Source organism: Equus przewalskii, chromosome 19, assembly GCF_037783145.1.
Source record: "Equus przewalskii isolate Varuska chromosome 19, EquPr2, whole genome shotgun sequence".
Taxonomy (NCBI): Eukaryota; Metazoa; Chordata; class Mammalia; order Perissodactyla; family Equidae; genus Equus; species Equus przewalskii.
This window is the reverse complement of record NC_091849.1, coordinates 1,279,206-1,297,916: the sequence shown is the minus strand read 5'-3', so window position 1 is coordinate 1,297,916 and position 18,711 is coordinate 1,279,206. Positions and strand designations below refer to the sequence as shown.

The 18,711-nt window shown below is 41.2% G+C and overlaps 1 protein-coding gene across 37 annotated transcripts in view; it reads left to right on the top strand.

Annotated features, from left to right (window-relative positions):
• EXOC2 (exocyst complex component 2) overlaps positions 1-18,711 on the top strand; it is a 212,947-nt gene that overhangs the window by 119,780 nt on the left and 74,456 nt on the right. For all 37 annotated transcript variants that reach the window (XM_070583938.1, XM_070583949.1, XM_070583937.1 and 34 more), the window contains 5 exons: positions 3,435-3,560; positions 7,805-7,929; positions 16,386-16,451; positions 16,625-16,782; positions 17,189-17,310. In XM_070583938.1, coding sequence (XP_070440039.1) covers positions 3,435-3,560; positions 7,805-7,929; positions 16,386-16,451; positions 16,625-16,782; positions 17,189-17,310 — 597 coding nt within the window. The remainder of the gene's footprint in view (positions 1-3,434; positions 3,561-7,804; positions 7,930-16,385; positions 16,452-16,624; positions 16,783-17,188; positions 17,311-18,711) is intronic.

Sequence of the window (18,711 nt, the reverse complement as noted above, 5' to 3'; positions counted from 1 at the left end):
TTTCCCGAATTCTACAATTAATAGCAGTGGCACCTATATGAACTTTATCAAAGGAAAATGTTAGTCATTAAAGCTTCCACAAACCACTTCCTCTTTATTATAGAGAAAAGTCAGTTATAAAAAATATTTTCCTCAGTGTTTTCTTACTCAGTATCACATAACTTTTACTTTGTTGTTTTAAAATACTGAATTATACAAGTCGTCTTATCTTAGTTATAATGTTTTCCAAAGTAGAAATGCATGTAAATAATTTAGCACAGTAATTCAAACAAGTAAGTGTTTGAGACATTTCTCTTCCACTAAGAAATCTGTTCAAATGACTTAATTTCTATATCTACCTACCTGGTAGAGTTTGTGAGGAGGCAGGAGATGGTGCATAGTGTATCATGAGGAGGCAGGAGATGGTGCATAGTGTATCATGAGGATGCAGGAGATGGTGCATAGTGTATCATGAGGATGCAGGAGATCGCTCATAGTGTATCATGAGGAGGCAGGAGATCGTGCATAGTGTATCATGAGGATGCAGGAGATCGCTCATAGTGTATCATGAGGATGCAGGAGATCGCTCATAGTGTATCATGAGGAGGCAGGAGATCGTGCATAGTGTATCATGAGGATGCAGGAGATGGTGCATAGTGTATCATGAGGAGGCAGGAGATGGTGCATAGTGTATCATGTTAAGTGGTTCCTGACAGGAGGAGCCTAGAAAGGTAGGCTCTCCCTAGCACTTTTTGCTGGATTCATTGCTTTATTTTCTGCCTTCTCCGCCAGAGTGTGAACCCCCTGAGAGCAGGGCGTTGTCTGTTCGTCGCTGCATCCGTAGGGCCTGTGGTTCCTGGTGCATGGGAGATGCTCCATAATACTTGTTCAGCGTTATTGAATGCCTAACATTATCAGTGGCATACAATTATTATTTTATAAATGTGTTGTATCTTTTGTACCTGAAAACAAATCTATAAGCTTTGAATATTCTACTAAGATGTAAAGGAAGGAGTAAAGTTCTTATTGAATAATTTAGTATCAGTCACTCAGTATATTGAGGGAGTTCTTTGCGGAAGGTGCAGTGACTGTGGATGGAGATTTAATACTTAATCCTTAACCCTGAGAAGATAATATTCTGATTTGGAGATAGGCGATACTTAGCTGTTAACAATAGAAGGTAGATTGTGAAGTCAACTAAACTATGTACATTTTAACTGCTGTCAGAGGGTGAAGAGAGATAACACTTTGAGCTGGAATAGTAAGAGGTGACTTCATGGAGTAACTGTAATTCAAGTTGCATTTTTAAGGATGAGCATTTAAGTGGATGAAGGATGTGTAAGGCCTTTCAGGTAGAAAGGATAGGAAGTAAGGCAGGAAAAGGTAAGATGCATTTTCTTTTTTTTTTTTTTTCAAAGATTTTATTTTTTCCTTTTTCTCCCCAAAGCCCCCTGGTACATAGTTGTGTATTCTTCGTTGTGGGTTCTTCTAGTTGTGGCATGTGGGACGCTGCCTCAGCGTGGTCTGATGAGCAGTGCCATGTCCGCGCCCAGGATTCGAACCAACGAAACACTGGGCCGCCTGCAGCGGAGCGCGCGAACTTAACCACTCGGCCACGGGGCCAGCCCCAAGATGCATTTTCATAGGGAGAATATTTGTGTCCTATGATGGTAAATACTCCTAAAATATTTATTGAATTCACTTTGTTTTGAGGGTCTTTGAATGCTCAGCTAAAGAGCTCAGAGTAGTGGTTACAGGTACCTGTGTAGACTGACAAGGCAAATTTTACCACTTAAAGCCAACATGTAATTAAGTCTTTTGGCAACATAGGATTCCATTCCTAATAGCTCTGGAGATCCATTTTAGAGAAAATGTTTTCTGGTTCTTAGGATAATTAGATTGGAATTCTGAGGGTTTTCTGGAAGGCTTCTGAGAAAACAGTCAAGAAAGCAGTATTTCAATGATACTAACCGAAGACAATAAAGAGAATTTCTTGACAGTGCTCGAATGTTAGGCTTCTGAAATGTTAGTGTGAGGTGAAAAGGATCCAAACTAGGTGCTGGCATCCGGAATAGAAATAGGGAATCAAATCCCACGTCCCAAAGAAAGACATCATGGCATTTGGGGATTTAAATTTTAAGGGAGAAGTCAAAGATTTATGCTACAGGTCTGTGTCATTAAAGGAGAGTCAGAACTCCATGACTTTGTTTCCAAGTGCAAAGTTGTTTTTTAAAAAATGATTTCTCCTCCTGATTTTTATGTTTATAGAAACACCTCCGCCCACTCCCATTTTGCGTAACGTTGTTCTAAAATGATACATACGTTTCCCTCGATGGTTTGTCATATCTGGATGTTAAGCCAGAGCGATGGGTTGAATCCTCTGAATCGGTCATTTGTCGTGGTGGGAACAGCTGAGCTTTCTTTCTGTTTTTTTGTTTTGTTTTGGTTTGGTTTTCCTGACGGGCTGAGTTTCCTTTTATTTTTTTTTTTTAATTTTTAAAAATTTATCTTATTGAGGTCACATTGGTTTAGAACGTTATATTAATTTCAAGTGTACATCATTATATTTCGACTTTTGTATAGGCTGCCTTGTGTTGTTCACCAGCAAGTCTAGCTTCTGTCTGTCACCATAAATAGGTCCCCCTTTACCTATTTTGCCCACCCCCACTGCCTTCCCCTCTGATAACCTTGGCAGCATTATTCACAATAGGCAAGACTCAGAAGACACTTAAGTGCCCATCAATGGATGAATGGATAAAGAAGATGTGGGGATGACTTTTAAAAGCTATTTGGAGAAAATATTTATTTATTTGTTTGTTTGTGGGAGATTAGCCCTGAGGTAACAGCTGCTGTCAGTCCTCCTCTTTTTGCTGAGGAATACTGGCCCTGAGCTAACATCCGTGCCCATCTTCCTCTACTTTATATGTGGGACGCCTGCCACAGCACGGCTTGCCAAGCGGTACGTAGGCTGGCACCCAGGATCTGAACGGGCGAACCCCAGGCCGCTGAAGGGGAGCATGCAAACTCAACCACTACACCACTGGGCCAGCCCCTAGAGAAATTACTTTTTATTTTGCTTAGTAAATGTTTTATTTAAAAGAATGGAGGGGCCAGTCGGGTGGCATAGCAGTTGAGTTCACATGCTCCACTTCGGTGGCCCAGGGTTCACCAGTTTGGATCCTGGGCGTGACCTAGGCACCGCTTGTCAAGCCGTGCTGTGGCAGGCATCCCACATATAAACTAGAGGAAGATGGGCATGGATGTTGGCTCAGGGCTACTCTTCGTCAGCAAAAAGAGGAGGATGGGTGGCAGATGTTAGCTCAGGGCTAATCTTCCTCGAATAAATAAATAAAAGAATGGAACAATTGAGCAAGAAATAACTCAGCAAAGTAGTCCATTAAATCAGCTAAATAAGGATAGATGTAATATATGGAGGTGTCGCCTCTGTCCTCCAGGTACTCCAGGCCTTCACAGTCCCATGATCGACCTGGATAACGATGTGCGGCCCTCGGTGTTGGGTCACCTTAGTCAGACGGCGTCACTGACGAGGGGCAGCAGCTTCCAGTCCAGCCGGGATGATAGTAAGTATCTCTAGCCCCACTTTGTTTTTTAAATTTGTGCTTGTGTAATTTCAAACATTTTCTCTTGGAAAATTCCATAATTAGTTGTGTAACTGCCGTTAAGTATTACCAATCATCATCTCTTCTACTTATTAAGCAGCTACCCAGTAATTAAATTTAAATAATTAAAATGAATTTTTCCCTGTACATTAAAGAAATGCTATGTGATTTTTTAATAAGTTATAGGGCACAGGTCAGTGTTTAGTTTCCTCTTCCCTTTGCCTCTGTTGTCTAGAAATTGTCTGCAGGCCATAAGCCAGGGCGACGGTGGGCTCAACATGTGTGTCTCTTCCCATAGGGGTCACAGTCCTGTGCTGCCTATTGTCAATGTTTGAAAACAGTTGTTTTTTTTTTTTTTTTTTAAAGATTTTATTTTTCCTTTTTCTCCCCAAAGCCCCCCGGTACATAGTTGTATATTCTCCGTTGTGGGTCCTTCTAATTGTGGCATGTGGGATGCTGCCTCAGCTTGGTTTGACGAGCAGTGCCATGTCCGCGCCCAGGATTTGAACCAACGAAACACTGGGCTGCCTGCAGCGGAGCGCGCAAACTCAACCACTCGGCCACGGGGCCAGCCCCGAAAACAGTTGTTTTTATATGTATTTTTTCTCCTAATTTTCTGGTTATTTATTACTGGAGGTCAAATCCAATCCTTATTACTTCAGTATGGATAGAAGTGGAAGGAAAATAATTCACGTTTAATTTCCCTAAAATTTTTACTTGAAATTAGAACATTAGGAAGGATTGCTTACTGGAAACAATAGGTGTGAATAAAGTTGTGGAAGCTCATTCTTGACTTTGTGATCAAAGCAAAATTTATGAGACTATGTACTTTGTGATTTTCATTGAAAAAAATTGGACATTCCTGCCATATCCCCTTAGTTCTTTTCATCAGTCTTAGGAAATAACTCTTGAAGTTTTTCTGTCGGTGATACAGCATGTGGGAATTTAACCAGGACATGGTGGATTCAGTAAAAAAGGAAATCCAAAATAATTTTTCAGTTATAATAATCAGAATTTGAATGAGTTAGACAAGGAATGAGGGAGAAGGTCTCTCCTTACTCACACACACACATAGGCATAAAGAGTCTGCTGGTAGTAGAGAGACTAAATGAACCACGGACTGAGGACTGCTCTCTCATTGGGCAGGAGGCTGCAGGAACCTGTCCGCTTTTGAAGAACCCTGATGAGTGCCAGCACGTTTAAGTAACTGCAAGACTTCCAGCTCAGTGTGGTTGTCTGGCGATACTGTTGAGCAGCTGTATTAACACTCCATACTGTGGTGAACTCAGACAAAATAATTTTACCGATTAATCTGCCATAAAAAGATTCAGCTGAAGGAATCTTTTAGGAAGCCTTTTGGAATTGGTTTATGTTTTTATTTATATTTGTCCAGGTGCTTTTCCTATTTTAAAATTGTTTCAGTTAGAATACTTATTAATTAATGGTTTTAATGAGAGAGAAGCTGAGTTTCCTTTGTTTATTTTGTGGTTTTTAGAGAATTTTTCTGGTAAATTTGTGAAAAGGCAGTGTCCACTATTTTTCTTTGGGATGGAGGCATTCTCCATGACAGACTGATCTTTGAGGCTGAGTGGATACGTAGAAAATCTCTGTGTATGTGGAAAACAAGGATGGGTGGTAAGCCAGCCCAGACCACACAAAGAGCTTGTCCGACTTCAGAGCCAGTGGGGACCTGGGTTTCGCTTATGTTGCTTTTACTTTGATTTCCTAGCAAACAAGCCCTGCAAGGAATCTGTGACAAAGGATGCCAGATGTGTTTCTCACAATATGGATGTGCAAAATAATGGTCAATATAGCTGCAAAGTGGAGGTCAGATCTCTTGCAACATTAATTTGGGGGAAGGTACCATGTACGAGTCTGCTTCCTACCATATGAGGCAGGTCTTCCAATACTTCAGATTTTAGGTTTTCTTGTCCTATTTCTTACCTTGTCATTGGCCCATAACATACCGGCCTGGGGCTTATGCTGTGTAGCGTGCTGCCTGCCATTTGGAAAGCAGTTAGTGTTTATCTATACTTAGTGTGTCTGTTTCAGCTCTGTCTCCAGATGAAATATACCTCTTATCTCATTAGACTCATATCACATACGATTAGGGCTCCTTTCGTTGGCTGTCCATTCAGTTGTAGGCTCTGTGAGGTGGAGACCTGCCCTGTTCAGCGTGAGTGGTGAGGAGCATCGACCTTGGGGTGCAGCCGCAGGATCAGCGCACTGTGAACAGTCAGTAGATAGTGGCTGAAGGAACAAGTACACATTTACGGTGTGCCCCAAATAAAGAACCATGCTGTTCACATAGGTCACAACTGAATTTAAAGCTTTTCCCACAGCTCATAACATAGACAAAGGGCTAATATGCCTAATAAATAAAGAGGCTCTACAGGCCGCAAAGAGGAAGTCTGAATGGTTCTTAAGCGTATGAATAGGTACTAGCTATGCAACCTTGTTCATGATAAAAATTAAAAGGCAATGTAATACTATAGTGACATATCCGTTTGGCAAAAACCCCAGGTGTTTGTTGTTTTGGGTTTTGTGTATTTGATTTGTTCATTGGCGAGGTTGTAAGGAAGCTGCCACTTCCATTGTTGCTAGCGGGTATGTAAATAATCCCTGTAGAGGTCGATTTAATGATACCTGTCAGAACTACAGCTCCGTGCACTCTGGGACCCAGCACTCCCTGTTCTGAGAAAGTGTTCTACACTCTTACTTGTACATGTGCTCAAAGATGTAGGTAACAAAGTTGTTGGTTGAAGCATTATTTTTAACTGCAAAAGGTGGAAACAGTCTTGTCCGTTACAAGGGGACTTGTTAAATTATGATGCATCCAGAACATGAACTGCTATGTAACTGTGGGTAGAAAGGGAGGAAGCGTCTGATGTATGAATACGGAAGAACTCCAGGATCCATTGTTAAATGAAAAAAAGCCAAGTGTCAAAAGAGTGTGTTTAGTTTGCTTTCATTTGTGTAAGAGAGCTTCTGGGTGGTGAGTGGAGGATACGTGTTTATTTTTAATTGTGTATATAAAAGGCATTTCAGAAAGAATCACAAGAAACTGATAACAGTGGTTTCTTGGGGCCGAAGTTGGGAACTGGGCACGTGGGCAATGAGGGTGGGCTCATGTGCCCCCTCATAGACTTTTCACTGTACACTTTTTAAGTTTTCTTTTCTAACCATATATTGTCTCTTTAGAAAATTACTAAACATTTTAGAATAAATAAAATCCACCTTCCCCCCACTAGAATAACAACAATAATAGCAGCAACAGAACTTTCTGCCTAGGAGTGTTCTGAAGGGAAGCTGGCAGTTGGTGAAGGAGTTAATGAAAGCCCCTTCTCTGACTTGCCTTTGGAGTTGTTGAATAGAAGTCAGACGTGGGCCCCGAAGCGTCCTGATCATTACTGTGAAACTGGGCAGTTGGGGTGCCTGTGCCCTGCTCCTGCTGGAGGCTCTGAGGCAGCCCAGCAGGGCCAGGCAGCAGGGCTCGGAAGGACGCGGACACAGGAAAGAGTGCGGTGAAGATGGAAGAGACTGGAAAATGACTAATGCTCACTGAATTACTACGTTTGGTTTTGTTCCTGTGAACCTATTCATCCGATAAGAAACCTCTAAGAACTCATTTCTCGCTTACTACAATAACTGCATTAAATGATATGTAGCCAAAGAGGCTTCAATATTTTTGTTTTTTCTTAATTTTCTTTGTTATGGGAAGACTTATTCATTACATGATTGTGCTTGAGTATGTTCCTTTCTGATGGCTTGATTCCTCACTGAGTATTTGCCACGTAGGGTGCATGGTTGCGTCTCTAACAGGTTGACAGTAACTCTCATTTAATTGTTGGCATGGGGCAGCCCTGCCCTTGCCTGACTTTTTGAAGAGAAGTATAGCATCCTGAAGACAAGGCTGAAAAGCCAAAGCACCCTCATCTTTGAGGCTCCCACTTCTGCTGCTGTGCCCTCCTGCTCTGTCTGCCCTGCCGAGCAGGGCAAGGACCTCTGCTTGACATGTGCTCTGTGCCCGCGGGCCTGGGAGTGTAATGTGAGAAAAGGAGTATTGGTCAGTCAGCAAGTTAAAGCTCTGCAGCCAGAGTGGGAGGAGTGGGGCCCACTTGTTGGGGGGCAGCACTGTGCTCAAGCAGATTTCTATTCCTGATTCAAAACCCTATTGAGAGTATTTTATTCTTTCTTCTCCTTAGCATGGAGGTACAAAACTCCCCACCGGGTGGCATTTGTTGAAAAATTGACCAAGCTTGTTTTAAGTCAGCTGCCTAACTTCTGGAAACTCTGGATTTCATATGTTAATGGAAGCCTTTTCAGTGAGGTATGTATACAAATTTGACTATAGATGTAGCAAACTCGTTGTGAATTTCTAGTCTTAAAGATACTACATTTTGAATTGACTGTTTGAAAACCTTGGAGGCCCAAAGCTATGACTATTGTCAGATATTTTACGATTAGTTAAAAGTGCCATAAAGCCCTATCACTTAATAGCTGTATGACCATGAACAAGTTACTTAAGTGTCTGGACTCAGTATCCTCAACTGTGTGAAGAGAATATAAGTGTCTCTATCTCAAAAGGTGGTTGTGAGGATTAAATGAGAGTCAATTAAAGGAAAAAAGGAACAAAATATTTTCAAGGATTCTGAATTGAGTATAATGCCAGTCAGGCCAAATTATGGATGAAATTATTCTGTGTTTGGCTATGAACAAGTGGTGAAACAAGGATAAAATGTTTGTAGCTTGCACACAGGTCAGAAATAATCCATATAGTTATAAAATTTCTTAGTTGGAGAGAATTTAAAGATGCCGTTTTCTGTCCCCCATAGGATCAGCCTATCGAAGTTGTCATAAGCCTTCACATTTTCATAGGTCACGCATTTACTTAGTGCTTAAGCATAATATAATTGGTAGCACAGAAATTAGGAACATTAAGTAATGACTGACTTCTGTGTATAGCACAGGGAGCTCAGACTCATCACTTTGCAGGCTCACTTTAGTGCCCTGTGAAAGGCCCCCGGGTCCTGGAGTAGAGACGTAATGCCCTTGTCCTCAAGCTGCCAAGGAGGCCACCTTGGGAACCTGGGAGGCCAGCTCTGGTTTCGTGTCTACACAGAGAACTCTTCACAGCCCTGAGAGCTGGGAGAGGTAGGGATCTTCCTGAGGGTGAAGGCTATTTCTTGCATTTTTTGCATTTGTCAACACAGAAAGTGAGTGTGGAAAAGGGCTAAACCGTTTTTGCTCTTTTACAGCAAGGCACACTTTGTGGTTCAGGACCTCCCTTCCTTGGTGGGAAGTGGTTGGGAGTCTTGGTGTTCCAGGAGCCCGTCCAGTCTCATTTGACCACGGACATACAGTCACGGGACTGTTAAAGAAATAGAGCTTGTCTCTGGAGTTGTTTTATTTTTCTTTGTATATTTAATTCTTATTTGCTCACTGTCACTTTTCTTTTAAACCTAATAGATCCTTAGATCCTTGTTTATATGAATGGTTAGTTATCTAAAGCATAAAATTTACTTAGTGCATGAAAAACAGAAAAAGAATAGTGTGAGAAAAAACAAACTCTTTAGTGCAGAACACCAATCTCTTAGGTGTGGGTTATCACTATTTTTCTTCCTTTAACTTCAGCAGCGTACCACTTACCATACAGTCATGTGTTGCTTAATGACAGGGATGCGTTCTGAGAAACGCGTCTTTAGGCGATTTCGTCATTGTGCAAATATCACAGAGTATACTTACACAAACCTAGATGGTACGGTCTACTGCACACCCAGGCTGTGTGTACTCATCTTATGGGACCACTGTTGTTTATGCGGTCTGTCCTTGACTGAAACATCCTTAGGTGGTGTGTGACCGTACTTTATAAGTGAACATTCAGATACTCTAGCAATAAATAATGTGTGTCACAACTTCCTTATGTCCCTGCTATATTGCTTGGTTATGCAAAGGTCGATTGAAAAGTTAACTCTACAGAGAAGGTCCGTCTTCCATAGGATAAATGAGGAGTTTGGCTTGCCTTCATAAATGCCGAGCGGCTTATTAAGCTGGCTGAGGAAGAGAGTACTTTAATTTCAGTTTTTCTGGTCTTCTGAAAAAAGTTTTCTCAATGTTCTGCTTTTGAACATGTCCCCATTGACTCGCATTTTTATTCATCTCAGCTGAATGAGAGTTGTGTGGCTCGTGGTGCGAAGACAGGTTTGGGTTTCTCGCCCTCTGCCACAGTGGGGACAGCCGCACCACTCATATTCATATCAGGTCATAACTTCCTCCTCTTACCTGCTCCTTCTCTCACCAGATCCCTCATGAGGCCTGGAAAGGTCAGACGCGTCTATGCCGGTGCCTTGGACAGATAGTGTTCACAGCTTTTCTTACAGAACACTAACTAGTATTATAGTAGGAATGTCCAGTATATATCACTTATTGGCTGTGACCTTATGCCTAGCTTGACTTCTCTGGGCCTCCTTCCGTAGGGGTGGTTTGAGAATTAAATGAGTTAACATAAGTGAAGTGCTTATAACAGAGTCTGGCAGAGAAATAAGAATTTTCTCATATTATTTGGAATAAATATTTATTCCATTATTTGAAATCTTACTGGCCTGGCACACAGCAGGTGTCAGTGAGCACAGTGTAGTAGAAGTGAGGAGATCCCGGGCCGGCGAGCTGCTGGAGTGGTGCTGAGTCCCTTCAAGGTGGACTGCCTCGTCTAAAGATCAGTCCCTTAGGAGGTGCGTTTTAACTTAATTATTTGTTTCCAGCCACGTGTTTCATTTCAGTAGGATCGGGTCCTACAGGTGGCCCGCCACATGTGGACAGTAGTTGCCTTATCGAGTCTTTTTAGAATTCAGAAAATTCCTAAGAGTTTTTGGGCTAGGATGTTTTAGTGAAAAGGGAATATATTTTCCTTCCTTATAGGTTATCCTAGTTGTGGTAAAAATGTAAATGAAATATTTGGTTGAGGATGAAAAGTAACTGAGCTACTTCAGAACTTAGGAACAACGTTAGCGCTGAATAATAATGTTAATTAGTTGTACTGAGTTGGATATGACTGTGATATTTCTACCTATTCATATTTATAAACTTTCCTTAAAAGTTTATAGTAATAATTATTAAGTAAGTATAATTTGCTCTACAGGTTTGGGCATGTTTTTCTAACTATTTAGCTTCTGTTGAAAAGCTAGAGAGACAGGCAAGAGCAGTAGAAAGGAATGGAGCAGTTAGGAAAGTGCACCTGCTCGTCTCAGCCTGGGAGTGAGATCCAGAAAACTGATGAAATGGATGCTGGGAGAGCTCGGGGCTTTTTATGGTGGGCTCTTCATCTCATATAAGAAAGCTTTGTAATATTTAAACACAATATGCTTGAAATTTCTTATTTTTCTTGTTATAGAACTATTTTGTTTTATTAAGAGCCCATCCGTTACAGATTCAGATGGAGTTTCCAACAGTTTAAAAAATAGTCACTTTTTCAAACCAGTCTCGCCCGTGTGAAGTAACACATGTGAATCAAAGCAGTGAAATGCAGCCGTTGGCCTCACCACAAAGGAGTTTTGGTCTGTGTGTGCAGGAAGGAGTTAAGGTTTGTAGTTAACGATATGGCTAATAGTAGGTTAAGATCTCACCTTTAGATATATTTTAAATATGATGTATTTTGAGGTGAAAATTTTTAAAGCATTCAAGTAATTTTTAAACATTAGGAATCAGCATTTTAAAAAGTTGTGTAACTCATAGTATGTAAGTTAAAATGCACTTTATGTTCCAAAATTAGATTTGCTTTTAAAGATAGGGCAAACCTTGCATAATTCAGTGTGTTGGAGATGTTCAACTCATCATCAAATTAAAACAATAAGTGACTATTTTTTGGTTAGCAATTGCAAGAGATATGCCTTATAACTAATTCCCCCACCCCTCCACTTTTCATGAGTTTGGAGACAGGTCCTTGAAGTTTACAAAATTATTCTGTCCAGTAGATGTCATCATGCATTCATTAGCACCTGTTTGGTGGGCAAAATTGTTTGGGCAAAATTTAGCTTTAATTTTGATAAGATTTTTTTTTAAACAATTGATTTTCACCTTTGATTTAAAAATATTTCACAGAACAAGGGATTATGAAATAATCTTCCTCTTGAACAAGCCCACTGTCCAAAAAGTTCAGTGCTAGGTACTGTGGTGGATACTGCTAGAAAGACACTACCTGAAAGTCAGGACACTGAGTTCACACTGGCATGACCCTTCCCTGAGACAAGCATGCCTTCTGTCAGAGTCTCGTCCCTCCCTTCACGTTGTACTGAACCGGATCTGTGTTAGGCTGGTGGTTCTGTTTCCAGCTATACTTGTAAAGAGACGGAGATGTGCTGCAGGGAATTGGCTCGCGTGATTATGGAGGTTAGCAGGTCCCCAGATCTGCAGGGAACAGACTCAAGACCCAGGAAGCACCGATGTTTCTGTCTAAAGGCTGGAAAAGCGGCCAGTTTCCCAGCTGGAGGCAGTCAAGCAGGGGTTCTCCCTTACTCAGAAGAGGGTCAGCCTTTTCCCTTTTGTTCTATTCAGGCCTTCTGCTGCTGGGATGGGCCCACCCACACTAGGGAGGGCAGCCTGCCTTCCTCAGCCTACTGATCCCAATGTGAATCTCATGCAGAAACCCCTCACAGACACCCCTAGAATAGCGTTAGCCAGTTATCTCGCCACCCTGTGGCCCAGTCAGGTTGAAACGCAGAATGAACCATCACAAGATCTTCAACACAGATTCCACCTACAGGATTCCAGTCTTCTGTGCCTCTGACATCGCAGTAGGTGCTGGGTTCCTCACAGCGTCTGAATTCCACACCTACAACAATCCTCCCAACCTCCAACATTTATGCAAAATTCTTAAACCTCTGCTCGTCCCTTTTGTTGACATCTGAAATCTCAAGGAGAAGCACTGAGTCTGTTGGCCTTTTCAGGAGCATGTCACAGGGTTGTGCCTGGCAGATGCCCTTCAAAGGGCCAATCTCCATGTGGAGACCCAGGACTTCAGGTTTTTTAAAGAAGGCTTTCAGATAAACCTAGTAGTCTTCAGGGCCCTCATGCTTTCTGAAATATATTCCAGGAGGTCCCGAGGAGCCCAAACCCTAGGTGATCCTTCATTCACCAGATGTTTATTGAATACCCTCAGTAGCCTCTATGTGCCAGGTACTGTTACGCACTCGTGCACACACATAGATTTTACAATGCATGTGTACAATATAAGCAAAGTAGTGACCAAGATAAACATGACCTCTCTCCTCCTGGGGAGATGAATCAAAATAAAGTTTTAAGAAATCATCCTAAATTTTGGTAAAGGCTATAAAAAGAAACAAATAAGGTCCTCAGATAGATTCTCAGTAGGGGGATGGAGGTGAGGGAAAGTCTCTCTGTGGAGGTGATGTTGAAGCATGAGAAGGAAACTGCCCCACAGAGGACCCGAGGGGAAAAGGCACTGGGCAGAGAGGATGCACTCGCAAAGCTGAGGAGAGGAGCTTGGCATGTTTGAAAACAGAAAGTCACAACATCCGAGTGTACTAAGCAGGGGATGAGGGCGTCAGGAGAAGCAAGAGTTGAGGCTGGAGGAGCAGGCAGGGCCAGCAGACAGGCCTCCTTATAGACCACGGTGAGGAATTTGTGCTCCAAGTGGGTGGGAAACCACGGAAGGACTCCAAGTGGTGGTGTAATCTGACTGCAAAAAGACCACTCTGGTTGCCTTTTCAAGAGTGAATTGTCACGGAACAAAAGTCAAAGCCGGAAAACTATTGAGGCTGTCCAGGCAGGAAACGGTGGTGGGTGGATTAAGGTTTTGCCAGAGGAGTTGGAGAGAGAATGAAATAGGTTTCATTTGTAGTTTGGAAATAGTATTGACCTGACTTACTGATAGATCAGAGGAGGGAGCTGAGGACAAGGATTCAGATGTAGCTCCCATTTGGGCTCCCAAGTGAGTAGATATGCCATTTACAAAGTCAGAAAGACTTGAGGAAGAACACATTTGGAGGAAAATATCAGTTTTCCATTTTTAGTGTGTTGGATTTGAGAGATTCCCGTGAGTTATTCAAGAAGACACGTTAAGTAGGCGATCAGAAATTCAAATCTGGGTCTCAGAGGAAAGATTTGGGCTGGAGATATAAGTCTAGAAGTGTGATATTGTGATTTCTGAGAAGAAATATATATTTGGTCTTCATCCCAGTTTCTGGCACAGAGCTCCTAAAACCCTTGGAATTTCCTGAGGAGTGGTAAAAGGTATCTTTCGCTATGTTAATGGCTTTTCAGCCACCTAAGGATGGGACTCGTTGCCCAGAGAACCAGGGTTGGGTTAGAGGGTTGGAGCTGTCAGTCCCCCGGCTGGAGGTCGAACAGTCACCAGTGGCCAATCCTTTGATCAGTCATGCCTATGTAATGAAGCCTCCAGACAAACCCAGAAGGATGGAGTTCAGAGAGCTGGGCTGGTGAACACGTGGGCGTGGAAGCTCCACGCCCTGCCCTAGACCCTGCCTATGTATCTTTTCTGTCTGGCTATTCCTGAGTTGTGCCCTTTTATAATAAACTGTTAATCTAGGGTGCGAATGGGTTTCCTGAGTTCTGTGAGCCACTCTAGCAAATTAATCGGACGCGAGGAGGGGGTGGTGGGAACCTCCAATCTCTAGCCAATCATGTTGTGACAGTCAGACACGTGACTGACAGATGACAACCTGGGCTTGCGATTGGCATCTGAAATGTGTGTGGGGAGGGGCAGGGGGTTGGTCGCCATAGGACTGAGCCCTTAACCGGTGGATCTGATGCTCTCTCCAGGTGGATAGTAGCAGAACTGAGTTGAGTTGGAGGACACCCAGCCGGTATCTGGAGAATTGTTAGAGGTGGGGGTAAGCCCCCACAACACGCCTGTTGGAATTGGAGGCAGAACCCAAAATAGGAAGGCCTTAGATAGAAATGGTGTTTGAAGCCGTGAGAATAAATTAGTGAGAAGGCATAGAGAGAACCGAGAAGGCAGTGCCTGGGGCTAAGACCTGTTCAACTGCAGCACTTAGAGGACAGATTTGTGGCCTCGGCAAGCAGGGCCATCATTAGCTTTTCTACACCTCAGCCACGCTGTCACCAGAATGGTTATTTTGAATCAGAGCAGCACACGTCACAGAAACGGGAAGTAGGCTAACAGACAGTCAGGGCCATTTGGACTTACCTGAGTGACTGTGACTTGGATGGGAGTCACTTTTGATGTGTCCTCTTTTGCGCTAAACACACAGTGCAGTCGCCAGGCTCAGTCTGTGCTGCCTCGGACGCCTGTGTCCAAGCCGTCCTCCTGGGCTGTCTGTCCCCCTCCTCCAGTCTGAGCCGCTGCCAGTGCTCTCTGGGCCAGGGCAGCCTCCTCCTGCTGGTCATGCTCCTGACGCTAGACCTCTGGTCACTTCTCGCTGCAGCCAGAAAACACTTCAGTCACTTCTCATTGTCTTAAAAATAAAGGGACAAAATCATGCATTTCTGAGTTAAATCCTGGTATACAAAGAATTTTGAGTGTTGTTGGTCAGTGAACTTAGGAATTTGCTTATGGTGAAGTTTGGGTTTAGTTTTTCAAAAACTAAACTTTAGTTCTTTCAAAGCAAAAGTGGATTTCTACAAAGAAAAAATGATAAGAAAAAAAGAAAAGCTGCACAGTCTAATATGAAATTTTAAAATGAGTATAAACTATAGCCTGAAGGGGTGTGTGTGTCTGTGTATGTTGACCGCTGTTTATCAGGTAGGTCTGATAATTTGCTGAGAACATTCGGCATTCCTTACCCTTCTTTTGCTCAGTCGTGTCAATAATGTTCATCATATAAACCAATTCTATACGCTGTTTCTCTAGCTTATATATAAAATATATATAACATCACCTGTGTTTTAAAATTAACTTAAAGTCAGTATCATCATTTATAATGCAATTGTTCTTAGCTTGAAAGTTCTCTTGACATGTCTCTAACCAGTAATGCCTAAGTATATTTAACTTGAAAGGATAACTTTTGCATTATGTTAATAAAGTATCAGAATTTTCTTTTACATTGTGTCATTTTGTTCCTGCTTTATTTGGAAAGTTTCCTAAGCTTGCCTTTCTAGGGCATTTTGTATGTAATATTTAGTCATTAGAAAATTTGGTAATAAGAAGTTAACTGAAACCAATTGAAGAGATTTCTCTCTTAATCAATGTAAGGCAGTCTTCCACACATTACTTTAAGGAGAAAGAAATATCAGAGGAAAGCGTGGCTATCAGACTCTACATGGCTGTAAAATCCCTGAGAGAAGAGCAGTGATTTATAATTTTTTAAAAACAAAATGCCAGATACAATGCTTATGTTCTTACTATTTGTCGGGGAAATGGAATGAATGCTGTCAGGTACTAGACATTAGTCCCAAGTTTACTCTTGCTGTTGTCTCTGTAGTAGCTAATGAGAAGTGATGTTGAGAAGGTACTCTGGGTGTGCTGCTTCTAGGTTTAATCATAGAAAATCGTTGATGAAAATGGCATATGAAATTCACCTACAAAAAAAGATGGTTTCAACTTAATACTTAGGTTTATTTATGGTAATTGTACTTGAAGCTTTTAGGAAGATGAATATCTTCTTCTTGGAATATTAAAAGTTTTCTAATTAGTTATCATTTAGTTAGATTATTTCTTACACATTTCTCTTAATCAGATATTAACCATATTTCATGCTCTCTTTATATACAATGCTAAAGCATTTCACATTTTTATAAATTATTTCTAACGACAACTAATTTTTTTTTTTTTTTTTTTTAATTTTTAAGACTGCTGAGAGGTCTGGCCAGATTGAAAGATCAAAGAATGTAAGGCACAGACAGAATGATTTTAAGGTAGGTTAAGGATAAGTATACAGACTTTTCTATAGGGCAGGATTTTCTCCACCAAAGTTACCAGAAGACTTTATCTATGTTCAAGATCCTCGTCATTGTCCAGGTAGATTCTTTTCATTGATTTAATCAAGCGAGTGGCTTTTAATGCAGTTTGCTTGTTCCTTATTGTCTAGAAAATGATTCAGGAAGTCATGCACTGTCTTGTGAAGCTGGTCCGCGGAGCCCTGCTCCCACTCAGCATCTCGGAGGGCGGAGCCAGGCAGCACGGAGGCTGGGAGGGAAAGTCTGAGCTCTCCGGACAGTGGCTTGCTCATGTCATCCAGACCATGAGGTACATGTGGACACATTCTCCTGAAAAGTGGTAGATACTTTTTTATCTTGTTGAAAAAAAGCGAAAGACCTCAGTATGGGCTATGATTTTTAATACATTCAACAAAGACTTTGACTGTGTCCTTTGCTTCCAGTCTTTTCCACAGATCATCTAGCAGTTAAGCTCTTAGACCTTCCTGGTGCTTATGTTTGATGAGAATGTCATACTGGATGTGCATCTTTTTTATTAATTCAGAATTATTATTGTATTATAATGCCTGTTATGATCTTATGTTCGCCTTGTTTTCAAAATAATGTTGTAGCTTATAAGCTTCATAATGAATCATTATAGGATGGCCAAAATGATGACGGGAATTGCTTCCAGATCCCACTATCCTCACTTTGGTTTTGTTGTGTTTGTTTCACAGGCTTACTTATGAATCATTAACTGCCCTCGAAATTCCTAATGACATGTTGCAGACCATCCAGGATCTCATTTTGGATCTCCGAGTACGTTGTGTGATGGTCACATTGCAACACACAGCAGAAGGTATGCTAAGAAAAATTGATGATGTACTAGACAGCAATTATCTGAATATGCCGTTGCTTTCCAGCTTCCAAACCTTGAAAATGAGGAAATTGCTCTTAGAGAAATACGAATCTTTCTTTTATTTATTTATTTTTTTTGTAAGAAGATTGGCCCTGAGCTAACATCTGTTGCCAATCTTCCTCTTTTTGCTTGAGGAAGATTGTTACTGAGCTAACATCTGTGCCAATCTTCTTCCATTCTACATGGGATGCCTCAACAGTGTGGCTGACGAGCAGTGCCAGGTCTACACCCGGGATCCAAACCTGTGAACCCCAGGCCATGAAAGCGGAGGGCACAGACTTAACTACCATGCCACTGGGCTGGCCCCAAAATATGAAAATTTTAGATCATCTATAGCTGCCCAATAGAGCTTTTTTCTTTTTTGGATATCTTTCCAAATCTGTTTACTTGAGATGCCAGACCATGCAGAAGTTAAGATGGATATACTTGAAAAATTTTTAAGGATATAAGAACATCCTTATGGCAAATGTTAAGTAGGATATAAAATGTATATTAAATATCCCAATTGTGAAAATATATATGTGTATTTTTAAATTTTAATTTATAAATATCAATGTAAAATCATAAAGACTGTTAACAGTAATTCTCTGTGTAGTAGAAATTATAGCTGATGCTCATTTTCTTTATACTTCGTAGAATTTTTCAAGATTTTTTACATACAATCATGAAAAACAATAAAGATTATCTTTACAAAGCAGCCCTTTGGGTGTTAAATATATTCAAAAACAATCAAGAACCTTGTTATAAATGATGCATCAGGATTTTAAGTAGGAAGGTCATATCTGTATGGAATTGGGGACACTGTATAATGGAAGGGGAGTGGAATCCAGGTGAGAAACTGAGCCATGTCCTCATAATTTATCACCTCCTCCCCTCAGGGACCGGAGACAGCCTGCAGTGCTAAAGGTTTGGACATGTGGCATTCCTTTACCCTGAGTCATACTGCCGTCGTTTGGAATGTATATGATTAGAACAGAATCATCAGAAATTTTAGGAAAAAATATTGTATAGCTTACTTTGTACATGTTTAATATTATCAAGAGTGCTGAAAAAGTAATCAATCATTGTCTAAAGTTGTCAGTAAACCTAGCCTAGCATTCTCCAAATTGGGCAATGCAGTAAAAAATTTGATTTACATTAATGTTTTACTATAAAAATCTAGTGAATAGTACACATTTAAATCCTTGAGTCTACCAGAATTATATTCTGTCCCTGCTTTCACCAAGTTTTTACAAACCTATATAAAGCAATTAAAAACCATAACCTTTATAGATTTTTATCTCTATAAAGTTTGATGAGATAATAGTAATAAAAAGTACTTGTGTGCTTGTTTTCCCTGTA